The sequence below is a fragment of the Schistocerca serialis genome, chromosome 1 (assembly GCF_023864345.2).
Source record: "Schistocerca serialis cubense isolate TAMUIC-IGC-003099 chromosome 1, iqSchSeri2.2, whole genome shotgun sequence".
NCBI lineage: Eukaryota > Metazoa > Arthropoda > Insecta > Orthoptera > Acrididae > Schistocerca > Schistocerca serialis.
In genome coordinates this window covers 1,029,222,744-1,029,249,130 of record NC_064638.1, presented here as the reverse complement: position 1 = coordinate 1,029,249,130, position 26,387 = coordinate 1,029,222,744, and the positions used below count along the sequence as shown (strand labels likewise).

Below are 26,387 nucleotides of genomic sequence, written 5' to 3'. Positions count from 1 at the left end.
ACGGGACACTACAAATAGTGGACAAGTTTTGCTAATTGGCTACTTGGGGCATAAAACAGCTGAGTATGGCCCAAAGTAGAGAGGGTATAAAATGTAGACTGCCAATGGCAAGATAAGCATTTCTCAAGAGGAGAAATTTATTAACATCGAATATAGATTTAAATGTTAAGAAGTCTTTTCTGAAGGTATTTGTCTGAAGTGTAGCCATGTATGGAAGTGAAACATGGACGATAAGCAGTTTAGACAAGAAGGGAATAGAAGCTTTTGAAATGTGGTGCTACAGAGGAATGCAGTATATTAGAAGGATGGAGCAGGTACTGAATGTGTGGTATCATAGATCGATACCACACTCACCAGTGTCAGACAGTTGGCAAAGGAAACGCACGTTTGCGACAAGCACCTACAGCTGTCACGCTGGGACCCGGCGGGACCAATGGTGCGCGCCCACTGAGTAACACCTTCAGCAGCTTCGATTACGAGCGCCCTCTGCTGCTGCTATGCAGGATGGCTGGCGACAGCTACACGGCCAGTCTCAGCTACAGTGTCCGACAGTCTTCAGTCTTAGACGGCCTTAGACTGTTCGTTCGTGCATCGGCAATCGGAAGTTCACATTGCACGACACTCATCAGTTTGCTTTCTGTAATAGCTGGACTTTATTGCTGATTGCTCTCTTCTAAAGTTCCTTCACAATGCTTGGAGAAAGGTAAGACTAAAACTTCTCTTTACTGCATTCAGGTGTTTACTAATCATTTCTGCTTTTGTCCAGCTTCCCTACACCACAGCTGCTGCACCATTCTGTAGCCCACCCAGTGTTGCCACAAGTTTCCCGAAGTTAAATTCCCTAATATTTCCTATTTCCAGACAAGCTTTAGCATTTTTCCCTGACAAATTATGAGACCTTAAGGGTAGGTAAAGGCACAAGTTGACAAAAAATATAATGTTTTCTGCATTTATAACGTGTGAGCAAAATCTTAAGTACTAATATCAACATCTTTTGTAACGAACTGTTTTTAGACGGAGACAGCAAGCCACACGGTAAATATATTTCATTAAGACCACTGGCGTTATTTATTTCGATAAAACGAAACACGTTTAGTGACAAAAATACGCATTTCGTTGGAATCGCAAGACAGATTTAAAATACCTTCACTGAATTCTAAAATAACCTCAGAAAAAAAGTATGCCTCTTGAAAGAAGTGTGTAAGGCAGGGAAGAGCTGTGTAAACGAACACTACAGGTGACCGCCAATAAAATATTGGTTTTACTACATTCGTTGTTGTCGGTTATTACCCACTGTGTTATGTTTATTATTTTAAGTTACTGTGTGGTGTTTCTCTCAGGAAATACGTGAGTACATAGCATACAAACAGCTAGCGACTGCCACCATTTTCTTCTTCTTATGGTCCATAATTCCTAATTTATAAACTACTTTCGAAGTGCCAAAATATTCTAGACTAAATAAGATACCTATAAAACGCCGCACTGTACAATGTACTTGCGGTGAGACAGTCGCAATTCCTGAAATCCATCGCCCGTGGCGTCTGGCCTGCCTCGGAGCACCGCAGTTCTGCGTCCACGGATAAACCACGAAAATCCGTCACACAAGAACAGACCTGGCCTGTGGGGAGATCGGTGAGACTAGATCCGATGGGAAGGGTCAACAATTTAGTGAAAAACGACGGGTTTCAGATCGGCAGGCCCGTTCCTTTAGGGCTACCAGCAGAAATGGCCTGCAGGTTTTGGCCCGTTGCAGAAATCCACTCGTGTGGCCAGCTATTCACATGTCACAGACACCATGTTGATGAAATGACACTGCGGTGATCAATCCGTGCAACAGATAACTTGCGCGAAAACTCTGAGGATCAATACTAATGAGGCTAGGTAGCAACTCACCCTCAAGATGATCGCTTAGCTGCAGACAGCCACATAGGAAAGACAGTCACACTCTTACGACAAAATTTTTGGCTATAGCCTTTATCAGAAAATGAGAGCACACCACACATTCACACAATCATAACTCACGCTCACATGACCGCCGTCTCTGGGCGCTGGGTCAATAGTATCTGAGAAATAGATCCAAACAAACCTCTCCTCACGCCTCTCTGCCTCCCGTCGGCAACTGATAGGCCAGCGGCAAGAAGTGGCGCCGCCACTGACTGCAAGCTGAGGGGAGTGGTAGGAAGGGGAGAGGCAGTAAGAATGAGGGAATATGGAAGCGGCACACGTACGCACCTGCGTCCAACCGGCGACGATCCATGACAAATCAGTAAACAAACCATTCCATCTACTGATACAGAAACCAGATTTTTCCAGTGTTTTTTTCAAATTTCCCTGATTTCCCTGACACCTTTGAAATCTCTGGTTTCCAGCGTTTGTGGCAACCCTGCCACCTCTCTTTACCGCTGTGTACGAAGTAGTAGACAACAGAACAGAATTGGGGAGAAAACAAATTTGTAGCTTAACTTCACTAAGAGAAAGGTTCGGTTGACAGGACACATTCTGGGACATCAAGGAACCGCAATACAGTATTGCAGGGAAGTGTGCATGGGTGTATGCCCCAAGGAACATTGCATCCTAATTCAGAACAACACTGGCACTGCGATATTGTATCTATCCGCCGACACCAGACAAGTGTCTTTCAAGTAAATGTCTCCCCTGTGCGGGAAAATACATAGGAGTACAGGTTGTAGATACATGGTTGCCGACGTAAGGTACTTTGGGTCTGGCCGTGAATCGTCCTCAGACAGCCAAATGGTCGGGCCACTGCCTGCGATAAGCAAGATATCTGCGTTAGAGTCCCAGTCTAGCACAAATTTTCGTTGTCGTCATTCCATTTTTATGGAATCTGAACGGCGGTTTCTCGCATAGCTGGAGCTGCAGTAGGTGTACCAGCAATGCCGGCATATAAGACAGTCTGAAATGTGGTACTTACAACTGCTAGAAATTCAGTGATAAATCACAGGTCCGTAAGTCTGGATAGGTCTGCGATTACAGAAAAATGAGTCACACACACACACACACACACACACACACACACACACACACACAATCAAATAATATTTTAAATATCTTAAAAACTTCGAAGATATAATTTACAGTGATCCAACTACGATCAGACACGATACTTACTTTCATCTCCTTTGGTGCTCGCCGGCCAAAGTGGCCGAGCGGTTCTAGGCGCTTTAGTCTGTAACCGCGCAACCGCTACGGTCGCAGATTTGAATCCTGCCTCGGGCATGGATGTGTGTCATGTCCTTAGGTTAGTTAGGTCTAAGTAGTTCTGAGTTCTAGGGGACTGATGACCTCAGATGTTACGTCCCATAATGCTCAGAGCCATTTGAACCATTTTTTTCCTTCGGTGCTCAGATGCCACAATATTGTACATCCATCACTTAGGATGCATTAAAACTACCTAGTGCCATTAGAACCTTACAGTTAACGCTACAGGAGTCATTTTGCTATATGGGGGCAAACTGTGGAAACAGTCCCTGACAGAACAAGGAACAAGAAGGTAATTAGGGCATATGGCCGAAAATGAGTTTCAAGGGATGCACTACCACTTGAAGGTGGATATAAAAATCTTGACAGTGTGTGAAAGCATACATCCAAACACGCCAAGCCAATGGGACTGTTCTGTGTTTACTATTGTTTTAGTTCCACACAAGAGTGCAGTCAGTTGGAGTGTCATCACGTCGTAGCTACTCTTCATACCACCAAAGGCATGGCTTCCAGTAGGGGAGGTGGGGTCACCCACAGTATGTGTATATATTATGTCTCATCTGTGAGCTGTTGCGGAAGTGTTGCCCCAAGAGGTGATCACCAACAGCCCTCTACCCACACACTGGGGTTCATCCAGTGCTGATGGTTCGTTGCCACCATACTATGAGAATGCTCCATACCCCAAAGAGTGAGTGTTGTGAAGACTGACGATGCCGCCCTTGTAAAGATTGCCTCATTTGTGAAAAGGATGGATGACAAAAATCCCAACATTGTGACTTGTCCTACGAACCTGCAACAAAACCACCGGCAAGTTCACAGGTAACAAGGCGTTGTAATACGGATAGTGGCAGCTGCCGTGCAGAGTGATCCGCACGGTCGTCTGGTTCACTCCACGCTAGTGAGCCACGTGTCTGCTACTGATACTGGGGCCACCGTCAAACATCTTTGTACTAGGTGCATTCAAGTTCTAAGGCCTCCGATTTTTTTTCTCCGGACAGGAAAGAGATAGAAGCATGCGCATTGTTTTAAAATGAGGCCGCGTTCATTGTCAATACGTCCCAGAGGTGGCAACACCATACGGCAGATGGAATTTTACTGCCAGCGGCGAGAATGAGAACTGTTTTAAATACTTAAAATGGCGACGTTTTCCTTACTTGAACAGCGTGCAATCATTCGTTTTCTGAATTTGCGTGGTGTGAAACCAACTGAAATTCATCGACAGTTGAAGGAGACATGTGGCGATGGAGTTATGGATGTGTCGAAAGTGCGTTCGTGGGTGCGACAGTTTAATGAAGGCAGAACATCGTGTGACAACAAACTGAAACAACCTCGGGCTCGCACAAGCCGGTCTGACGACATGATCGAGAAAGTGGAGAGAATTGTTTTGGGGGATCGCCGAATGACTGTTGAACAGATCGCCTCCAGAGTTGGCATTTCTGTGGGTTCTGTGCACACAATCCTGCATGACGACCTGAAAATGCGAAAAGTGTCATCCAGGTGGGTGCCACGAATGCTGACGGCCGACCACATAGCTGCCCGTGTGGCATGTTGCCAAGCAATATTGACGCGCAATGACAGCATGAATGGGACTTTCTTTTCGTCGGTTGTGACAATGGATGAAACGTGGATGCCATTTTTCAATCCAGAATCAAAGCGCCAGTCAGCTCAATGGAAGCACACAGATTCACCGCCACCAAAAAAATTTCGGGTAACCGCCAGTGTTGAAAAAATGATGGTGTCCATGTTCTGGGACAGCGAGGGCGTAATCCTTACCCATTGCGTTCCAAAGGGCACTACGGTAACAGGTGCAGCCTACGAAAATGTTTTGAAGAACAAATTCCTTCCTGCACTGCAACAAAAACGTCCGGGAAGGGCTGCGTGTGTGCTGTTTCACCAAGACAACGCACCCGCACATCGAGCTAACGTTACGCAACAGTTTCTTCGTGATAACAACTCTGAAGTGATTCCTCATGCTCCCTACTCATCTGACCTGGCTCCTAGTGACTTTTGGCTTTTTCCAACAATGAAAGATACTCTCCGTGGCCGCACATTCACCAGCCGTGCTGCTATTGCCTCAGCGATTTTCCAGTGGTCAAAACAGACTCCTAAAGAAGCCTTCGCCGCTGCCATGTAATCATGGCGTCAGCGTTGTGAAAAATGTGTACGTCTGCAGAGCGATTACGTCGAGAAGTAACGCCAGTTTCATCGATTTTGGGTGAGTAGTTAATTAGAAAAAAAATTGGAGGCCTTAGAACTTGAATGCACCTCGTATCACTACCTTCAATGGGTGTAGCTCACTTGGAGCGCAACTCCGGCCCAATGTAAATATGATAACTTTTGCCCCTTATCCTCTTAATGATCATTTCCCACAGTTTGTCCCCATTTAGCAAAATCACCCTCCCGCCAACACACACGGCTTACACATCAGCAACCACTCGTGCGCCAGAGTGCTGGAGCCGGTGAGGGGCGTGCCTGGAAATGTGGTCGCTCCCTGTCGCACGAGACCCTCCGCAACCCACGCCACGCCGTCTCGTTAGCTGGCTTTCGCGGATATATACGGTCGCGCATAAATCACACGTTTGTGGAACAGGACAATACCGCATGTCCGCGCACGCTTTGTTACTAGCCTGGATTAAAGACTTTTTCGCTGTCTGCAGCAACAGATGCGCCTATGTTCGTCGTTATTAAAACACTGTCATAAATTATCTGTGTCTCTGAACTAATGCCGGTCGAACGTAGAGGTAATTTACATGCTATCTAACATTCTTGCATTATAGCAAGGAGTTATCCGGTGGAATCACAGCTAACCGGTATAATATGAATAGTAACATTCCTGTCACTTTGTAGATGTCAATAAATTGCGGTTTCCGAAGCGAGATTTGTTGCTTTTGATTCTCGTTTTTGGAAGAAAATACACTCTAAGAATCAAAACACAAAAAAAAACAAAAAAAGTTGAAATGGGACGGAAATCCGTAAATGTGTGTACCTGTACAAAGAAACAATTGATTACTATCTCAGAAAAATTGGATGATTTACTGATCAGAAAGAGCTTCACGAATTCAGCAAGTCAGTAACGCGTTTTTCCACCTCTGGCCCATACTCAAGCAATTACTTGGCTTGTAATTGATTCACAGAATTTTCTGATGGGCTCGTGAGATATATCGTATCTAGTTCTGTCCAATTGGCGCGTTAGATCGTCAAACTCCCGAGCTAGTTGGAGGGCTCTGCACTTATTTCTCCACACGTTCTTTGCTGGAGGGAGATCAAGCGACCTTGCTCGCCAAACTAGAGTTTGGCAAGCACAAAGACAAGCAGTAGAAAATCTTACCGTGTGGTTCAAATGGTTCAAACGGCTCTGAGCACTATGGGACTTAACATCTGCCGGCCGATGTGGCCGAGTGGTTCTAGGCGCTTCAGTCTGCAGCCGCGCGACAGCTACGGTCGCAGGTTCGAATCCTGCCTCGGGCATGGATGTGTGTGATGTCCTTCGGTTAGTTAGGTTTAAGTAGTTCTAAGTTCTAGGGGACTAATGACCTCAGATGTTAAGTCCCATAGTGCTCAGAGCCATTTGAACTTAACATCTGAGGTCATCAGTCCCCTAGAACTTAGAACTACTTAAACCTAACTAACCTAAGTACATCACACACATCTATGCCCGAGGCAGGATTCGAACCCACGACCGTAGCGGTCGCGCGGTTCCAGACTGAAGCGCCTAGAACCGCTCGGCCACACCGGCCGCCTCACCGTATGCTGACAGGCAGTACTTTGCTGAAATGAAAGCCCAGGATGGGTTTCTATGAGGGGCAACAAAACGGGGCGCAGAATATCGTCGTCGTACCGCTGTACTGCAAGGGTGCTGCGTTGACAACCTCTGGGTCCTGCTATGATATGAAATGGCACCCTATACCACCACTCCTGGTTGTCGGGGCATGTGGCAGGTGACAATCAGGTCGGTATCCCAACGCTGTCTGTGGCGTTTCCAGACACGTCTCCGACCTGGAATTTCATTGACTGGAGTATAATCGCCTTCAGTGATGAGTCCCGCTTCGAAGTGCGCCCCGATGACCAGTGAAGGTATGCATTCCTTATATCACAGCGGTACGTCGACGACATTTTACGCTTCTTCTGTTGCCTTCATGGCAAGCCATCCTGGGTTATATTTCAGCAAAGTACTGCCTACCAGCACACGGTGAGAGTTTCTACTGCTTGTCTTCGAGCTTGCCAAAATCTACCTTGGCTTGAAAGTTGGCTGGCCCTCTCTCCAACAGAGAACGTATGGAGCATTACGTGCAGGGCTCTCCAACTACTCGGGATTTTGACGATCTAACCTGCCACTAGACAGAATTTGGCACGATATCGCTCAGGAGGACACCCAACAACTCAATCAATCAATGGCAAGCTGAACTGGTTGCATAAGGACCAGAAGTGTACAAACGCGTTACTGACTTTCGTGGTTGGTGAAGCTCTTTCTCTTGAATAAATCATCCAATTTTTCTGAAATTGTAATCATTTGTCTGTCTGTAGATGTACAGTCGTGGACAAAACGAGCGAGACCCCTCGCCTTTTCGTTATGCTGATCCGCACAGCTTTAAAGTCTGCTACACAGCGTAACAGGCAAGGAGACGAAGTGCTACCAACATACTATGCACAGGCGTGAAATTGAAAAACCATCCGAACTGTCAGACTGTTTTCGATCATGTGTAAGACTATATTAACGCGGATTACTGTGTTAAACGCAACACGTAAATATAAGATATAAATGAAAGAAGAAACGGTAATTAGTATGAACTGTACTAATGAAAATGAATTTCAGCTTATCGAGATTACATAACTGTTGTAGTAATACAAAGTACCCCAGATCGTTACGAATTAGCAAAATCATATGCGCATTCGGCCGCGAAACGGTCTGTGTCAATGTTCAGAGCAGTCATACTGGACTACCGTTGCTGCTCTACTAGCAATGCGTGAAGATTCATAACGAAATTCAGTCAAAAATCTTTCAGTGCCACACTTAACTCAATTCAGTTATTGACAGAAGAGGAGAAAGTAGGCGCTAACAAGTATGAAATTCTACGAGAGTTTCATATTGACATCCACAGGGCGCCGGTGCAGAACAAAGGTAGCAATAAAACGTATTTGGGGCGCGAGAATTTCTTAAAATTGCTTTACTGATAGTCTAACAGTGAGACGGTAGAGAAATAGTCCGAAGTTGGTTCGATGAACCCTCTGCCAGGCACCTAAATCTGGATTGCAAGGAAATCCTGTAGATGTGGTCATGTAGATGTAACGACGAAATTATGTTGTAATTGCGACATGTGAGTTACATTTGATTTGAACATCGAAGCCGGCCGAAGTGGCCGTGCGGTTCTAGGCGCTGCAGTCTGGAACCGCGAGACAGCTACGGTTGTAGGTTCGAATCCTGCCTCGGGCATTGATGTGTCTGATGTCCTTAGGTTAGTTAGGTTTAACTAGTTCTAAGTTCTAGGGGACTAATGACCTCAGAAGTTGAGTCCCATAGTGCTCAGAGCCATTTTTTTGAACATCGAAGTTTTTTGCTGTTTATTTTTTTTTTCATTATTTTCATCCATAGACAAACACCTAGGTGCGTTAAATTGATACTGAAATAAAGTGTCAAGCGTGGACCAATAACAATAAATTCTTAACTACTTGATATAGTACTGCAGTAGCTGCCAGCGTCTTCAGAAGTGGATATCGCAAACGACTTTCCTGGGGTGTTTATAAGTGGCTATTGCAGAAGACTTCGAACAAAATTTGAATGTAGCTTCGCAAAAGTCCCGTGATCAAACGATCTGAGTTGCTGGTGAACATAGTTTGTCCTCACTAGACAATATATATTATCATTATACATGAGTTGAAAAGAGTTTAAGCCGGGTGCGGTGGCCGAGCGGTTCTTCTTTTTTCTTTTTTCATCTTGTTCGTTGTGTTTGGTCGTCGCGGACGTCACAAGACATCCGTTAAAGTTCGTTTGTTGATCCTTCCACTCGGTTTTTTTTTTTTTTTTTTTTTTTTTTTTTTTTTAAACCAGCTCTCTGGCCGGACACGCTGAACTACCGTGCTGGCGTTCTAGACGCTCCAGTGACGAACCACGCGGGTGCTTCAGTCGCAGGTTGGAATCCTACCACGAACATGGATGTGTGTGATGTCCTTAGGTTAGGTGGGTTTAAGTAGTTCTAGGTCTAGTGGACTGATGACCTAAGCAGTTTGGTCGCATACTTCTTAGAGCTATTTTTTGTCCTTTCACGTAAATTTTCTTTACATAAACGGCCGTATCTTTGACATAAAAGCTCACTTTTCACACCACCAAGGGACCATATACCGCAGGAAGTGTGATACATTTCCGCTTATTATGTCTACCCGTACTCGAGGTAAACAGGTTTTAAGGGTTGGGTAGACAGATAGACAGTCAAGAAAGTGAGACTAGTAGGGTTCCATTTTTACCGATTTAGGTGACGAAAATAACGACGACAGTTACTGATGATGAGAGCCGCATAAATACTTTCCCCTACTCTTTATTCGAAATGTTCTACTTGTAGTCGATACATCAGCATATTACCCGTAGCTGCGCTTTCGATCCAAATCACGTTTGCAGGAATGCATATAAAACCTATTTACCTATACACGTGGTAATTCAGATCCCAGTATTAACGCCACCGCATTTTAGAAGTGCGAGCATTCCAATTGCTAGCTAGCTTAAGAAACACTTCGGCTAATGAAGGTGTCTGGCTGTGACGTGTCTAATGGAGAATTCGAAACCTTGTATAGCACGTTTGGCAGCTTTGTACCGTTTATTTCCGGGGTGGTGCAGAATTATTTTACTAAACTTACTAGCTAATAACAGTATTTTGTTATTTCGATAAACATCCCGAATGATCATCACATAAGCGGTGACATAAAAGTAGAAAACTCATGTTTTTGAGTCCAGAAAGCTCTATGCAACAGAAACTGCAGTTCATTTTGCAATTTTCGTTGCGAAATTGCCGACGTATTCATGGTTGGGGTAATAATAGAGGGCTGTTCGCCTGGGTTGTCTGCTAGCGTAGTGAAAGGTGTATGCTACTGCAAGGTAGGCCTGGTTTGTTTTCGCTTCTAATCTCGATGGAGTCAGATAGCCTATCAGTAAAGCAATTTTAAGAAATTATCGCGCCCCCAATACGTTTTATGGCTACCTTTATTCTGTACCGGCGCCCTATGGATGGCAATATGAATTGACTTAAGTGTGACACTGAATGGTTTTTAATTAAATTTCGTTATGAATCTTCACGCATTGCTAAATTTGCACACTTTCATGGTAGGTCAGCAACGGCAATCCAGTATGACTCCTCTGAACGTTGACATAGACCGTTTCGCGGCCGAATGCGCATATTATTTTGCTAATTCGTAACGATCTGGGGTACTTTGTATTACTAAAACAGTTATGTTATCTCGATAAGCTGAAATTCATTTCTATTACTACAGTTCATACTAATTACCGTTTCTTCTATCATTTATATCTTATATTTGCGCGTTGTGTTTAACACAGTAATCAGCATTAATATAGCCTTACACATGATTGAAAACAGTCTGACATAGTTCGGAAAGTTTTTCAATTTCACGCCTGTGCATAGTATGTTGGCAGCACTTCGTCTCCTTGCCTTGTATGCTGTGTAGCAGACTTTAAAGCTGTGCGGATCAGCATAACGAAAAGGCGAGGGGTCTCGCTCGTTTTGTCCACGGCTGTACATCAGATCTACCGATTTCTGTTCCATTCGGATAATACCGACGTGGTGCGTCGTTTTTTTTTTTCTTTCTTAGAGTGTGTCATTGTCATTGTCATCCTAGCAAGCAGACAGACGGTAACATACAGCAACTTATTTGCAGACTATACGCTTGAGCCAAATCTCTACTTCTACCTGTCTACTGGACGTATCGATTAATCTGCCACTTCTACCTGTATACCAGACGTATCAGTTAATCTAAAGACCCTCTAGTGGATGCGTCGGCAGAGTAATTCGTTCATCTCCTTCTCCTGTTTCTAAGTCTAAGGAGAAAATACCAATCCACAACAAATTCGACTTTCAAACTCAACACCTACCTCGTATCAAAACCTGTCCGCACTCCAGGTTGGTCTTCAAACATTTACATCACTCTAACGATTTCTGTGCTGAATCCATCTATATAGATGTAATCTGAAGTATGTTTATGTTGAATTTACACTGCCCCGTGGTTTTACCAGTGGTTAAATAGTTATTTATACAGACATCAAAAAAGATTTGCATCACCCCGGTTTCCAGAACTCCTGAAGATAGACGTTGGCTGTGGACACAGTCCCTTTGACTGTTCAGAGATGTCACTAAACCCGCCCAAAGATACAAACAACCATCCATGAGCAGCGCCTATTACACGGAGGGGGTCCGACAGCCGATCAGTTCCAGTCATTTCACCAGGAACGAGGTACACGGCTCGTGTTGTCTGTAGTTCAACCATGCCTAGAACGATGCCTAGACGGTCAATCCCGCGATTCGATCGCGTCCGCATTGTTACTTTGTGCCAGGAAGGGCTCTCAACAGGAAAAGTGTCCAGGCGTCTCGGAGTTAACCAAAGCGATGTTGTTCGGACATGGAGGAGAGACAGGAACTGTCGATGACATGCCTCGCTCAGCCCGCCAAAGGGCTACTACTGCAGTGGATGACCGCTACCTACGGATTATGGTTCGGAGGAACCCTGACAGCAACCCCACCATGTTGAATAATGTTTTTCGTGCAGCCACAGGACGTCGAGTTACGGCTCAAAATGTGCGCAATAGGCTGCAAGATGCGCAACTTCACTCCCGACGTCCATGGCGAGGGCCATCTTTGCAACCACGGCACCATGCAGCGCGGTAAAGATGGGCCTAACACCATGCCGAATGAACCGTTCAGGATTGGCATCACGTTCTCTTCACCGATGAGTGTCGCATATGCCTTCAACCAGACAATCGTCGGATAAGTGTCTGGAGGCAACCTGGTCAGGCTGAATGCCTTAGACACATTGTCCAGCGAGTGCACCAAGGTGGAGGTTCCCTGCTGTTTTGGGGTGGCATTATGTGGGGCCGACGTACGCCGCTGGTGGTCATGGACATCACCGTAACGGCTGTACGACACGTGAATGCCATCCTCCGACCGATAGTGCGAACATATCGACAGCATATTGGCCAGGCAATCGCCTTCATGGACGACGATTCGCGCCCCCATCGTGCACATCTTGTGTATAATTTCCTTCAGGATAACGACATCGCTCGACTAGAGAAGCCAGCATGTTCTCCAAACATGAACCCTATCGAACACGGATAGATTGAAAAGGGCTGTTTATGGACAATATGACCCACCAGCCACTCGTGAGGGATCCACGCCGAATCGCCGTTGAGGAGTGGGACAATCTGGACCAACAGTGCCTTGATGAACTTGTGGATAGTATGCCACGACGAATAGAGGCATGCATCAATGCAAGAGGACGTGCTACTGGGTATTAGAGGTACCGGTGTGTACAGCAATTTGGACCACCACCTCTAATGGTCTCACTGTACGGTGGTACAACATGCAATGGGTGGTTTTCATGAGCAATAAAAAGGGCGGAAATGATGTTTGTGTTGATCTCTATTCCAATTTTCTGTATAGGTTCACGAACTCTCGGAACCGAGCTGATGCAACACTTTTTTTGATTTGTGTAAAAAAATGTCCGGATATAATATGTTTATTGTAATGTTCTATTAATCCATCGCCTCCTCCCCCACTTTGTGCTCATCTCCTATACCTCCAGTAAATTTCCACCTCCCCCTCCCTTTCCGTCTCTTCCCCCCTCCACCTCCTCCTCCACACCCTCTCTCCATCCCTCCCACTTTTATCCATCTCCTCTCTCCCTTTCTCCTTCTCCTCCTTCCCACTCTCTGTCTGTCCACCTCCTCCTCTCTCCTTCTCTCTCAATCGTTATCACCGCAAACGCAATAGGAGATTGGTGGTTCTTACACCCACAGAATTTCTTTCCACATCATAACTAATATGTGAGTCAATTTACATGAAATCATTGTGGGGGTTTACGAGGCGTTTTTTTACATGTGGCTTTGTCCACGTGTGCAACACGTCAAATATATGTCGCATGTATTTAACATGTTTCACGTTCAAATGGCTCTGAGCACTATGGGACTCATCATCTGAGGTTATCAGTCCCCTAGAATTTAGGACTACTTAAACCTAACTAACCTAAGGACATCACACACATCCATGCCCGAGGCAGGATTCGAACCTGCGACCGTAGCAGTCACGCGGTTCTGAACTGAAGTGCCTAGAACCGCACGGCCACCGCGGCCGGGATGTTTCACGTATTTATACATGTACATCACCTGTATCTCTAGCGAATTTCGTCCTCCAGTTTCATTTTCACTGAGCTCAGTGTTTATGACTCGTATCTACGAACTACACGCACGTGCAAGGAAAAAAGAAAAGAAAAGAAAGAAAATGAAAAGAAAAAGGTGCCGGCCGGAGTGGCCCTGCGGTTCTAGGCGCTACGGTCTGGAGCCGAGCGACCGCTACGGTCGCAGGTTCGAATCCTGCCTCGGGCATGGATGTGTGTAATGTCCTTAGGTTAGTTTGGTTTAATTAGTTCTAAGTTCTAGGTGACTGATGACCTCAGAAATTAAGTCGCATAGTACTCAGAGCCATTTGAACCATTCTGAACCAAGAAAAAGGTCTTCAACGACTAGAGATAGGATGTTGATATTCACTGGAAATGAATATTAGTATATACTGCAGAAATGATAAGTGTTTCGGTCACCTGGGTTCGGCATATGTCCTGTTGCCCAGTAGGTACAGGTGCACCATGGGTACTGATAACTTGTTCCGTGCATGATGGCGTCGACGCATATAAGACATGAATAACGTCCTGTAGTATAGCCATCCATGGTGCATTCATCTGGTTCGAAAGTTTGTCTGTGGTGATTGGCATTGTATCACAGCACTGTAGCCAATGTTTCACCATATCCCACACATTTTCGATTGTCGACAAGTCTGTTGATCTGACGGGCCACATGTGACACCAAGGAGGCACGTGTTCGTGCAGCAACATGTGGTCGTGCATTATCTTGCTGAAAAATGGCATTCGAGGTGCTTTGCTGAAAGGGTATGGCTTACGGTCGCAGGGTGTCATTCACGTACGTCACACTGGTCACAGCTCCCTGAACACAACTGTGATTTGTGGTTCTACCCAATAGCGCCCCACAACATACGGCATTCGGTTGGCGATGTACGTCTTGCGCGAATGCAGTCAATGAGACGCCGCTTCCCCTGTCTGCGGCAAAACAAAATGCGGCCATCATTTTCAAACAAACTGAAGCTGGATCCGTCCGAAAACACTATCTGATGCCATTCCTGTTCCCAATGACGTCGTTTAATACATAATTGCCGTCTAGCATGTTTCTGCACATACGTCAAAGGCGGCCGGAGAGGTGCACGCCGCACGTTGCTCATGCCTTAGTAAGATGGCGGACTGTCGCCCCTGATAGTGTACGCTGTGTTCCACTGTTGCTCCAGAGCCGAGGAGGACGCAGACCTGTCGTGCAATGGCATTCGGATGAGGTGTCCATCTTCTCCTCGGGGGGAGGGAGGGGGGAATGAGGTAGCGGAGTGTGGGTGGTGCGACCTAATCCATCTTGCAGTGTTCTAAGTCCTTCCGTGAACCATGTTGCACACTACGTTGCATTGGTGAAACACTTCGCCCCACACGAGCAGCAATTTTCCGGATGTGTGTATCACATTCTCTCATGCCAATAATGTGCCCTCTCCCAAACTCACCAATTTTACGGTACTGTTCACGCTTGTCTGCGACGCATCCTGCACGTCTGCTCAAGTCACACTGATCCATTATCTTCGGTTTATAGCGACAACGAGAGCCGCAGGCACATTTTATCGGTAGGTGGCGTTGAGCAGCGATATCAGTGTTGACCCTGAACCCGCAGGCCAACACGGTTTAAATGCTGACCATTTCTTTAGAAAATACTAATGTACATCTCCTGTGAATATGAACGTTCTGTCTCTAAACGATCAAGGCGTTTTGTTGTTTCTAAACAGGGGTGGATGTGTCACACAATGATGTAATTTTGCAGGATACACTCATGCTCATAAATTAAGGATAATTGCAGAACGTGCGGCCACACAAAGTGGCACTACACAAAACTGGCGCAAATACCATAGGCACATAGGGAACACACACGACACGGATCTGTACGTCCACGGTATTGGTGATAAGTCGAGAAAACCGTCCGCAAACACATGTGCTACAAAACGCCACTGTTTCCTGCGCATGTACTCCGACATTAATATGGAATATGATCACCATGCCCACGTACACAGGCCGCACAACGGGTTGGCATACTCCGAAGCAGATGGTCGAGCAGCTGCTGGGGTAGACTATAGCCTCCCATTCCTGCACCAGTGCCTGTCGGAGCACCTACGGTGTCGTATGGGTTTGAAGACGTGCAGCGATACGTCGACCGAGAGCATCCCAGGCGTGCTCGATGGGGTTTAGGTCTGGAGAACAGGCAGGCCACTCCATTCGTCTGATATCTTCTGTTTCAAGGTACTGCTCCACGATGGCAGCTCGGTGGGGCCGTACGTTATCATCCATCAGGAGGGAAGTGGGACCCATTGCACCCCTGAAAAGGTGGACATACTGGTGCAAAATGACGTCCCGATACACCTGACCGGTTACAGATCCTCGGTCAAAGACATGCAGGGGTGTACGTGCATTAATCATAATCCCACCCCACACCATCAAACCACGAGCTCCACACAGGTCCCTTTCAAGGACATTAAGGGGTTGGTATCTGGTTCCTGGTTCACGCCAGATTAAAACCCGGCGAGAATCATTGTTCCGACTATACCTGAACTCGTCCGTGAACATAACCTGGGACCACTGTTCCAATGACCATGTACTGTGTTCTTGACACCAGGCTTTACGGGCTCTCCTGTGACCAGGTGTCAGTGAAATACACCTTGCAGGTCTCTGGGCGAATAAACCGTGTCTGTTCAGTCGTCTGCAGACTGTGTGTCTGGAGACAACTGTTCTAGTGGCTGCAATAAGGTCCCGAGCAAGGCTACCTGCAGTACTCCGTGGCCGTCTGCGGGCACTGATGGTGAGATATCGGTCTTCTTGTGGTGTTGTACACTGTGGACGTCCCGTACTGTAGCGCCTGGACACTTTTCCTGTCTGTTGGAATCGTTGCCATAATCTTGAGATCACACTTTGTGGCACACGGAGGGCCCGTGCAACGACCTGCTGTGTTTGACCTGCCTCCGGTCGCCCTAGTATTCTGCAACTCATAACGTCATCAATATGTGTTCTTTGAGCCATTTTCAACACGCAGTCACCATTAGCACGTCTGAAACCGTCTGCACACTTACTCGCTGCACCGTACTCTGAAATGCACTAACACACCTCTGCGTATGTGGACTGCTGCCAGCGCCACCGTGCGACCACTGCAGGTCAAATGCACCGCATGGTCATACCCCGAGGTGATTTAAACCCCTCAAACCACCCACCAGAGAGTTGTTTCACCATGTATCAGCATTATCCTTAATTTATGAGCATGGGTGTATATATCCAGTGATATACAGTAAGTTTCTACTCTCTGCGAAATGTGGTTAACAGCAAAAAAGCAATAAATTATGACGTCATGCGAGATGAGGCAGTTCTTACAGGCATCTCAGTATTTGACGTCGTATCTCCAGAACTATGGGTCTTACAATGCTTTATTTTCTGGATATATTCGACGACATATGTGGATACTTTATGCGAAATGTGTTGCGAACAGAGTAAGCAGCAAAAAAAGTAATAAAGTAAAACGACATGCTTCATGCGGCAGTTTTACTGCATGCACAGTGAAAATGTAGTGTACGATAACGTTTTTTCCCATCGTTTTGAGGTGGTTGAAAGCGGAAGAAAGTTTCGCAAAGGTTTGAAATTATTTGTAAAGTTTGTTGCAAATCACTAAGTAACTCCCATTCCCAAATAGTGGACGAATAAAGTATGGGTATTCGCGCATAGTGGGCTACACTTCTTTTTCACACTAACCGTTTTAATAGGCAGGTATTAACATAAGCGCATGCTCATAAACTTTCGCATTTATAATACATATAAGATTTCTCCTAAATTCAGAGGGTTTCTCGTAGTGAGCTGTCGAGTTACGCGACGGCTTCAACGTTATGTTGGTTTGCCTCTGTAGTCGTGAAAGCTGGAGCACGCTCATGCTGATAGCGCCCATATTGGACGTAAACAGCACAAAACTCGGTAAAGAACATTTCCAACAACAGTATATGAGCGGCGTGAATTGCAGAGTTATTGATTTGAAGTTCCTAATCATTATATCTTGCGGCAGCGTCATGGGTTCCATGCCATAAAGGGAGGGAATGTGTCTACTCCGTCTGATGGGGAGTTAAGCTCGGCGCTATCCTAGTGTTTGGTGTTATTTCAGAGGAATAGGCCAAGCTTTGACATCGAGTACCACCTAGCCCCTCCTTCCTCATCATCAGTAGCACACACAGGGCACTACACCTCATACTACTCGATACACTCATAATTTCCACCGTAAAGAGTGTCCAGTAGATAAAACAAAAGCCACTGCACCAGACGACAATGTCTTATGGCGCAAAGTTTTTCATTAAAACTGGCAAGTGATTATATACAGACGTCCGCTATATCGCGAAAGCGTGCTTGCATAGTTTCAAGAATCAGCCTCAGGGGAAAGATCCAGGAATAACTATAGCCCCCTACGTACGAGGAGTGCGAGAAAAGTAATGACAATAATTTTTTATCTACAAAACTTTTCGACTTTTTCCAAATAACAATACTGTCCCCTTCAAAGTACTTCCCTTCGGCAGCAATATACTGGCGACGTCGTTGTTCCCAGTTTTGGCATCTGCCCTGAAAGGCTTTAACTGATAGAGCCTTTAACATGTCGGTCACATGCTTTTGAATTTTCTCCAGAGTACGAAAGAAAAAAAATCAAAAGAACTCAGACTGGGCGAATAGAGGATCTGTGGAACAGCGCCAATGCTTTTTGAGGTCAAAAATTCCGTGATGGAACTGGCCGTGTGACATGGTGCGTTGTCAAGATGCAGCATCCAGTTGTCTGCAATCTCCGGTCCCGCTCGATTCATCATTTTCCTGGGCCTTTGGAGGACATTTTTGGAAAACACTTGGTTGACAATTTGTCCTGGAGGAACAAATTCTTTACGCAGGATACCTCTACTGTAAGAAAAGCAAATCAGCATTGTTGTGATCTTTTGATCCAGACGACGTCCCAGTTTGCCACTCTTCACTTTGCCACTTTGTCTCAGGACCGTACTCAAAAATCCATCATTCATCACCTTGATCACACAACTGAACCACTCGTGGTCATTGGCAATCTTAACAAGAAGATCAATGGACACATTTCTTCGAGTTTCCTTCTGCTCAGCTGTAAGGTTTATCGTCACGATTTTGGCACAAACCTTTCACATGTGGAAACTTTGGTCAAAATCTGATGTGCGGTGCAACTGTTTAACATGTCATCCATAATCCTTATTGCTAAACGTCGGCCTAATCTTACAAGAGCACGCACATATTCGACGTTTTCGACTGGTTTTGAAGCTGAAGGTCTCCCTGAGCGAGGTTCATCTTCAGTGTTCTGTCTTCCAAAACTGATTTATGCCAGCAAAAAACTTGTGCTCTTGATAAGGAATGTTCCCTATACGCCTGTTTCAACTTTTCAAAGGTCACAGTAGCGGATTCCCCAAGTTTAATACAAAACTTGATGGCATTACATTATTCAAAATGTAGCTGCTCCATTCCCGTTAACACACAACAAAAACACAACTTCACTCATGGTGCTCTCAAAAATCACGTGTTGGCTGTACGGAGCTGAAACTCGGACTGAGCATCTGGAAGAGCTGAACACACCGGTCTACACATGTAGAACTAGACTGTGTTGCCAGATAGCTCGCAGTGCTGTCAGTCACATTAATTTTCTCACACACCTCGTACACCCCCGTATGGACTCCGAAAATTAAACTAATTATAGAGCGTACAGAAACGTTTAAGCCGTCTTTCGCCCTATACGTCAATGTAACTGGACGAACACCCAATATGCGGCACAAAGGGAAATACGTTCTGCTATGCACTTCACACTACTTTGCAGGCTGCAGCTGCAGATGTGAAGCGCCAAAGTTTTCAGTCGTCCTACAGAATCACCATACAGTAATCTATGAGAGAGTTTCACCCGACAAAACTGGTAGAACCATTCAATCAGATATTGAGAAAATATCAGAATGGAACTAATATTGTCGAGAATCACTTAAAGCAGGGAAATATGGAGTTGTATAATATGCAATACATAAAATCTAGTAGAATTTTGAGTACACGAAGTGTAGATAGCTGGTAGAAGCAATGTGTGCGATTATAATTAATACGGTACTGGGGAACAGCGAATCGTCTTCGGAAGAGATTGCTTACAAGTTCTGGTGCGTGAGATTCATACTGTGTTGTGCCAACAACAGAAAGTGAGCAAATACGAACAGAGTGAATGGGTAATGACAACTTGTTTTCCTCGTAAGAGAATGTGATAGAAAAACCGTAGCCTCAAATAGCAGGAACTCGAAGAACGATACGAAATAGATCACGATTCTAAGAAACCGCTTTTTGAGTGAAGTTTAAAATTAATAAAATCTTCAGCCTACTATGTACGAGGGTGTCCTGAGAAGTGATGCCTCAGAATTTCTTATGTGAAAACTCTTACAGCTTTTTTAAATAAAACAGCGTTATTATTCTACATTATCGAAGCGAAGTCGTCGAAGGTGATCTTTAAGTTTTGTGAACGACGAAAATCGGATGGGGCCTAGTAGGGAAAGTATGGAGGATTATCGATGATCGTGAACCCAAGACGGTGGATTGTTGCAGATGTCGCAGCGCTCGTGTGTGGTGTGGCATTGTCATGCTGAAGGAAAGTGTGCGCCATGTGCGGACGAACTCTTCGAATTCAAAACTCTATACCACAAGCTGTTTCTCACGCACCGACATAGTTACGTTACACAACCCATGTTAACGCCACAACTCGGAGCCTTCTAGCGGCAGAAGGTTGCAATTTGCGTCAGCGAAACGGGGAAGTCAACATAGTAATACGCGTGACATGTAACACCTCAACCGATACTGAGAACAGAATAAAAAATTCAGAGGCATTACTCTTAAACAAGGCCTGATATACACGGAAGAGTCAAACTGGTACACCTGCCAAATATCGTGTAGGGCCACCGCAAGCAAGCAGAAGTGCCGCAACACGACGTGGCATTGACTCGACTAATGCCTGAAGTGGTGCTGGAGGGAACCGACACCATGAATCCTGCACGGTTGTCCATAAATTCGTAAGAGTACGAGGGGGTGGAGATCTCTTCTGAACAGCACGTTGCAGGCATCCCAGATATGCTCAATAATGTTCATGTGTGAGGAGTTTGGTGGCCAGCGGAAATATTTAAACTAAGAAGAGTGTTCTTGGAGCAATTCTGTAGCAATGCTGAACGTGTGGGTTGTCGCATTGTCCTGCCGCAATTGCCCAAGTCTATCGGAATGCAAAATGGACATTGATCTATGCAGGTGATCAGACAGGCTGCTTACGTACGTGTCACCTGTCAAGAGTGGCATCTAGACGAATCAGGGGTCCCTTATCACTCCAACTGCACGCGCTCCACACCATTACAGAGCCTCCACCAGCTTGAACAGGCCCCACGATCCACGGATTCATGAGGCTGTCTCCATACCCGTACACGTCCATCCGCTTGATACAATTTGAAAAGAGACTCGTTCGACCGGGCGACACGTTTCCAGTCACCAACAGGCCAATGTCGGTATTGACGGGCCCAGGCGAGGCGTAAAGCTTTGTGTCGTGCAGTCATCAAGGGTACACGAGTGGGACTTCGGCTCCGAACAACTATATCGATGATCTTTCGTTGAATGGTTCGCACGCTGACACTTGTTGATGTCCAGCACTGAAATATGCAGCAATTTGCTGAAGAGTTGCACTTCTGTCACGTTGAACAATTCTCTTCAGGCGTCGTTGGTCCTGTTCTTGCAGGATCTTTTTACGGTCGCAGCGATGTCGGAGATTTGATGTTTTGCCTGATTCCTGATATTCACGGTACGCTCGTGGAATGGTCGTACCGGAAAATCTCCCGTCATCGCTACCTCGGAGATGGTGTGTCCCATCGTTCGTGCGCCGATTATAGCACTACGTTCAAACTCACTTAAATCTTGATAACCTGCCAATGTAGCAGCAGTAATCGATCTAACAACTGTGCCAGACACTTGTTGTCTTATATTGGCGCTGCCGACCGCAGCGCCGTATTCAGTCTGTTTACATATATCTGTATTTGAATAAGCATACCTACACCAGTTTCCCTGGCGTTTCATTGTAATTCCAACAGAGAATCATCTCTTCCCCGCTCCATCCACTAACATAAAAAAAGTTCTTTGTGATGATTTGAAGAATATACACTAGTTTGTGTGCCTGTCACTTACTGATATTTTGAATGCATCTCACTGTGCTAATTGTTACCTCTCTCTTAAACCTGTAAAAAAAAGTGTAACACTATGAAAAAGGTGTTTTCATGGCTGTGCAGCACCGCGCAGGCCTCACCTAAGAATATTTTTCTACGAAAGCGATTTCAAATTATTGTGTTCATGGTTATGTGTCAATTTCTGGCATACGCATATCGGAAGACTGATGTGTGGTATGCCTCACTACCGAAAAAAAAAATAACTGTAGAGCAACTAGTACATTATAATATTTTCTCCGTAGTGGACTCCATCGGAATGAGGACTCATTTGGGTTGGCAGCAAGTATAAGATAGGTTGCTGGATCCCCAAGGAATGCTAGTATATTAAACATTAAACCCTCAATACTGCATATCTTATTTTAACGGGAAAAATTGTGACGTATCAATTTTCAGTCAACGACCTTTTATGTATGTCCAATGATTTGCAAAAGCTGTTTGTCGCGAAAAATATAATGGAGTACTTACCGAAGATGTCTGAATTTGGCATCACCTGTAAATAACGAAACGGTAATTAAAAACTTCGCGGAACATTCAAGCAAACAAATATATTTGAAATTGTTAGCTGTAAATCAGGAAACAAATAAAACAATGAGAATGCGTATTTAGTTTCAACTTGGCTAAAAATTACATTACACTTAAACTCTCAACTATGTCGATTAATGAAAAAGTGCCATTGGCGTTCCGAAAATCTGTAAGTGATACTATAAATATAAAACATTTTTGCCATCACTGGGAAACTGAAAGCGTCAGTTCTACATCTACATCTATACTCCGCAAGCCACCCAACGGTGTGTGGCGGAGTATGTATCGTCCATCGATCTTTCCGATGTGAACTTACGGAACCGAATGGAATAAATAAAATAACAATATGGAACTTGCAGAATGAGATTTTCACTCTGCAGCGGAGTGTGCGCTGATATGAAACTTCCTGGCAGATTAAAACTGTGTGCCCGACCGAGACTCGAACTCGGGACCTTTGCCTTTCGCGGGCACGTGCTCTACCATCTGAGCTACCGAAGCACGACTCACGGCCGGTACTCACAGCTTCACTTCTGCCAGTATCTCGTCTCCTACCTTCCAGACTTTACAGAAGCTCTCCTGCGAACCTTGCAGAACTAGCACTCCTGAAAGAAAGGATATAGCGGAGACATGGCTTAGCCACAGCCTGGGGGATGTTTCCAGAATGAGATTTTCACTCTGCAGCGGAGTGCAGGAGAGCTTCTGTAAAGTTTGGAAGGTAGGAGACGAGATACTGGCAGAAGTGAAGCTGTGAGTACCGGCCGTGAGTCGTGCTTCGGTAGCTCAGATGGTAGAGCACTTGCCCGCGATAGGCAAAGGCCCCGAGTTCGAGTCTCGGTCGGGCACACAATTTTAATCTGCCAGGAAGTTTAATATGGAACTTGTTCACACAGGCAACTCGGATAAATAATTATTCACCTCCAGAAGACAACGCTAATACCATTAAATACCGCCTCTAGCCTTGTCGAAGAAGTGAAGAAGTGAGTCCACAAGTTTCTTCAGGGAATCCCATGACTCGAAGTCACTGACTGATAATTAGGTACGGTACAGACAGCGAAACACGGGGATGTTGGTTGGTAAGTCTCACCCGCAGTTCCCAACAGACTCGTATGTTTTCTAAGGAATTCAGACCAGGAGATTTAGTGGGACACTCAGCATCCTTTAGAGAGCTTGAGTGTTCCTCGAACAACGAACATATGTGTGCAGTTTGGCCACACAAACAATCTTATTATACGTGTGCAGGCCTGCGAACGCGGCTTAGTTGACTGGAGTCTCCACAGCATACTCAACACGTAGAAAAAAGGGCAACACTTGGTAAAAAAGTTGAAACAAACATCCTGGAAATGGACGGCGTATGTGCGCGTGCAACGGCAATAAATCGTCCCGGAACATAGTACGGAGCTGCATCGCATCAACGTCACAACAGATGTTCAAAGTGGCCTCCTGGGGATGCAATGCACGTAGGATACATATAATCGTACTATGGGTTGCACCATGTTGGCGGGCCACTTGCCTAGAGTTTGTACTATGGTTCGTCTCAATACCCCGTAGAACCCGGTTCTCCAACACTAGTGTACGCACAGTTTGCCGCCTTCCTGCAAGTACGACTGTCTGGAACAACCCAAGATCCCACAAACGCCCAAAAAGGGCTTGAAATGTTGTGTGATGTAGTTGGTGTTTGTGAGCGTACTTGTTTTGGTATAGCCGTACTGCCTCTGAACCATTTCCATCTGCTTGGCCCTACACAACAACCGTTTGCATCTACTTGGCCCTACAAAAACACTATTTCAGGATGAAGCTTCCTGGTAGATAACTGTATGCCGGACTCGAACTCGGGATCTTTGCCTGTCGCGGGCAAGTGCTGTACCAAATGAGCTAAGCAAAGGTCCCGATTTCGAGTCTCGGTCCGGCACACAGTTTTAATCTGCCAGGAAGTTTCATACCAGCGCACACTCCGCAGCAGAGTGAAAATCTCAAAAAAATGGCTCTGAGCACTATGGGACTCAACTGCTGAGGTCATTAGTCCCCTAGAACTTAGAACTAGTTAAACCTAACTAACCTAAGGACATCACAAACATCCATGCCCGAGGCAGGATTCGAACCTGCGACCGTAGCGGTCTTGCGGTTCCAGACTGCAGCGCCTTTAACCGCACGACCACTTCGGCCGGCTGAAAATCTCATTCTGGAACCATTTCAGGTTGTTCCCAACACGAATACCAGACAGTTTCGCTGCTTGCAGTAGGCTTCGTCAATCTCTATCTTACAACGATGCATTTCCGGACACATGTTCATAGGACCTTTACCCTCTCTCTCAATCAAGAATCCGTCAAAAATGGTTGAAACGGCTCTGAGCACTATGGGACTTAACATCTGGGGTCATCAGTCCCCTAGAACTTAGAACTACTTCAACCTAACCTAAGGACATCACACACATCCATGCCCGAGGCAGGATTCGAACCTGCGACCGTAACGATCGCGCAGTTCCGGACTGCAGCGCCTAGAACCGCTCGGCCACCACGGCCGGCAGGAATCCGTCCCTAAAGTTTTTGCGTTTTATTAATGTTCAACCTGTATGTTCTGTTCGTGCGCTTACCTTAATTTCATGGTCCCTGCGTGAGGTATACGACGGTGGCAGCAGAATTGTCGCACAGTCATCTTCGATTACAGGGTCTCTAAATCTACCGAACAGGCTTTCGCGAGAATTTCGTCTTTCTTGCAAGGATTCACATTTAAGTTCGTGGAGTGTTAGTCTTATATTTATGTATAGATGACACCGACTGTTCAGATCGTCCGTCTCTGGAATTTTTCAATGTCTGTTCTTTGGAACAACATAATTGGTCGCACTAGCATCTTTATATGATTTCCTTTGCAGGCGCACTGAATTTTCCAGTACCTCGTCCAACAAATCTGAGTCTTCCATTTATGTTCCTTAATACTGATTGTACATGATATACCAAATGGTTCAAATGGCTCTAAGCACGATGGGGCTTAACGTCTGAGGTCATCAGTCCCCTAGACTTAGAACTACGTAAACCTAACTAATCCAAGGACATCACAGAGATCCATGCCCGAGGCAGGATTCGAACCTGCGACCGCAGCAAGCGCGCGGTTCCGGACTGAAGCGCCTAGAATTGCTCGACCACAAACGCCGACAGATGATGTACCATCTCATACTGCTTCTCAGAATTATCCATAAATTTTACACGGTGTGATGTGCTTAAGACGTTCACCGCCAATCTAGTATTCCGATACGATCTAGTTCTTTTTCTTTGTTATAGGCATTATCTTACGTCTATCATCATTTATAGAGAGCTACCATTAACCATACAAACTGTAAATTTTGTTGATGTCTTTCTGCATAGTCTTACGACCGCCCAACGATGAAACTTCATTGAAGAAGAAAAGCATAGTTGTATTTTCTGTCCACATCATCACGGATGATTCAAGGAAAAAATAACTGGTGTCGCTCCTTGATCGAAACTACAATTAACTTCATCTTATGTTCGTGGACATATGGGAACGTTACTTAGGGATCGACTAATATCCGTAGAGTGCTGATGAAATTCGGTACCAGAGACTTCGTTGAACATACACTGTTTTCGTATTGCTTGCCAATTTAGACTTTTCTGAAGCCTTAGCACTGCTAAGACAGCGCTGTGGTCATCCTTGCTGCCAAGAGCCTTCCCTTGTTAAATGCACCTGTTCTTATCAAACCACCGAAAGATAAGCAACGTCGGGCGTAGTCAGTAGTTGGATAGGGAACCGCCAGGGCACGCCAAGTACTGTTGGCAGCTTTCCCTCTGTCTTTACGGCGAAGCAGAGGAGGGGTGGTGACGTACAGTCCCAGATCACTGGTCTTCGCGACAACGTCCTCTCCGCAGTGTCTCATGGAGTGTGGGCTATGCCGGCACCGGATTTCACCCTCTCTCATCATCATCGAACACAAACACGACGCCACACTACACACATACCCGTTGTTACCTACACTGACGATACGCAGTAACGGCAGATAACCTACATCCCTGGAATAATTTATCA

General features: G+C 45.6%; 1 protein-coding gene across 2 annotated transcripts in view; it reads right to left on the bottom strand.

The window, feature by feature from the left end:
• LOC126413891 (uncharacterized) overlaps positions 1–26,387 on the bottom strand; it is an 870,590-nt gene that overhangs the window by 312,614 nt on the left and 531,589 nt on the right. For both annotated transcript variants that reach the window (XM_050083304.1, XM_050083303.1), the window contains exon 4: positions 22,296–22,320. In XM_050083304.1, the coding sequence (XP_049939261.1) occupies positions 22,296–22,320 (25 nt within the window). The remainder of the gene's footprint in view (positions 1–22,295; positions 22,321–26,387) is intronic.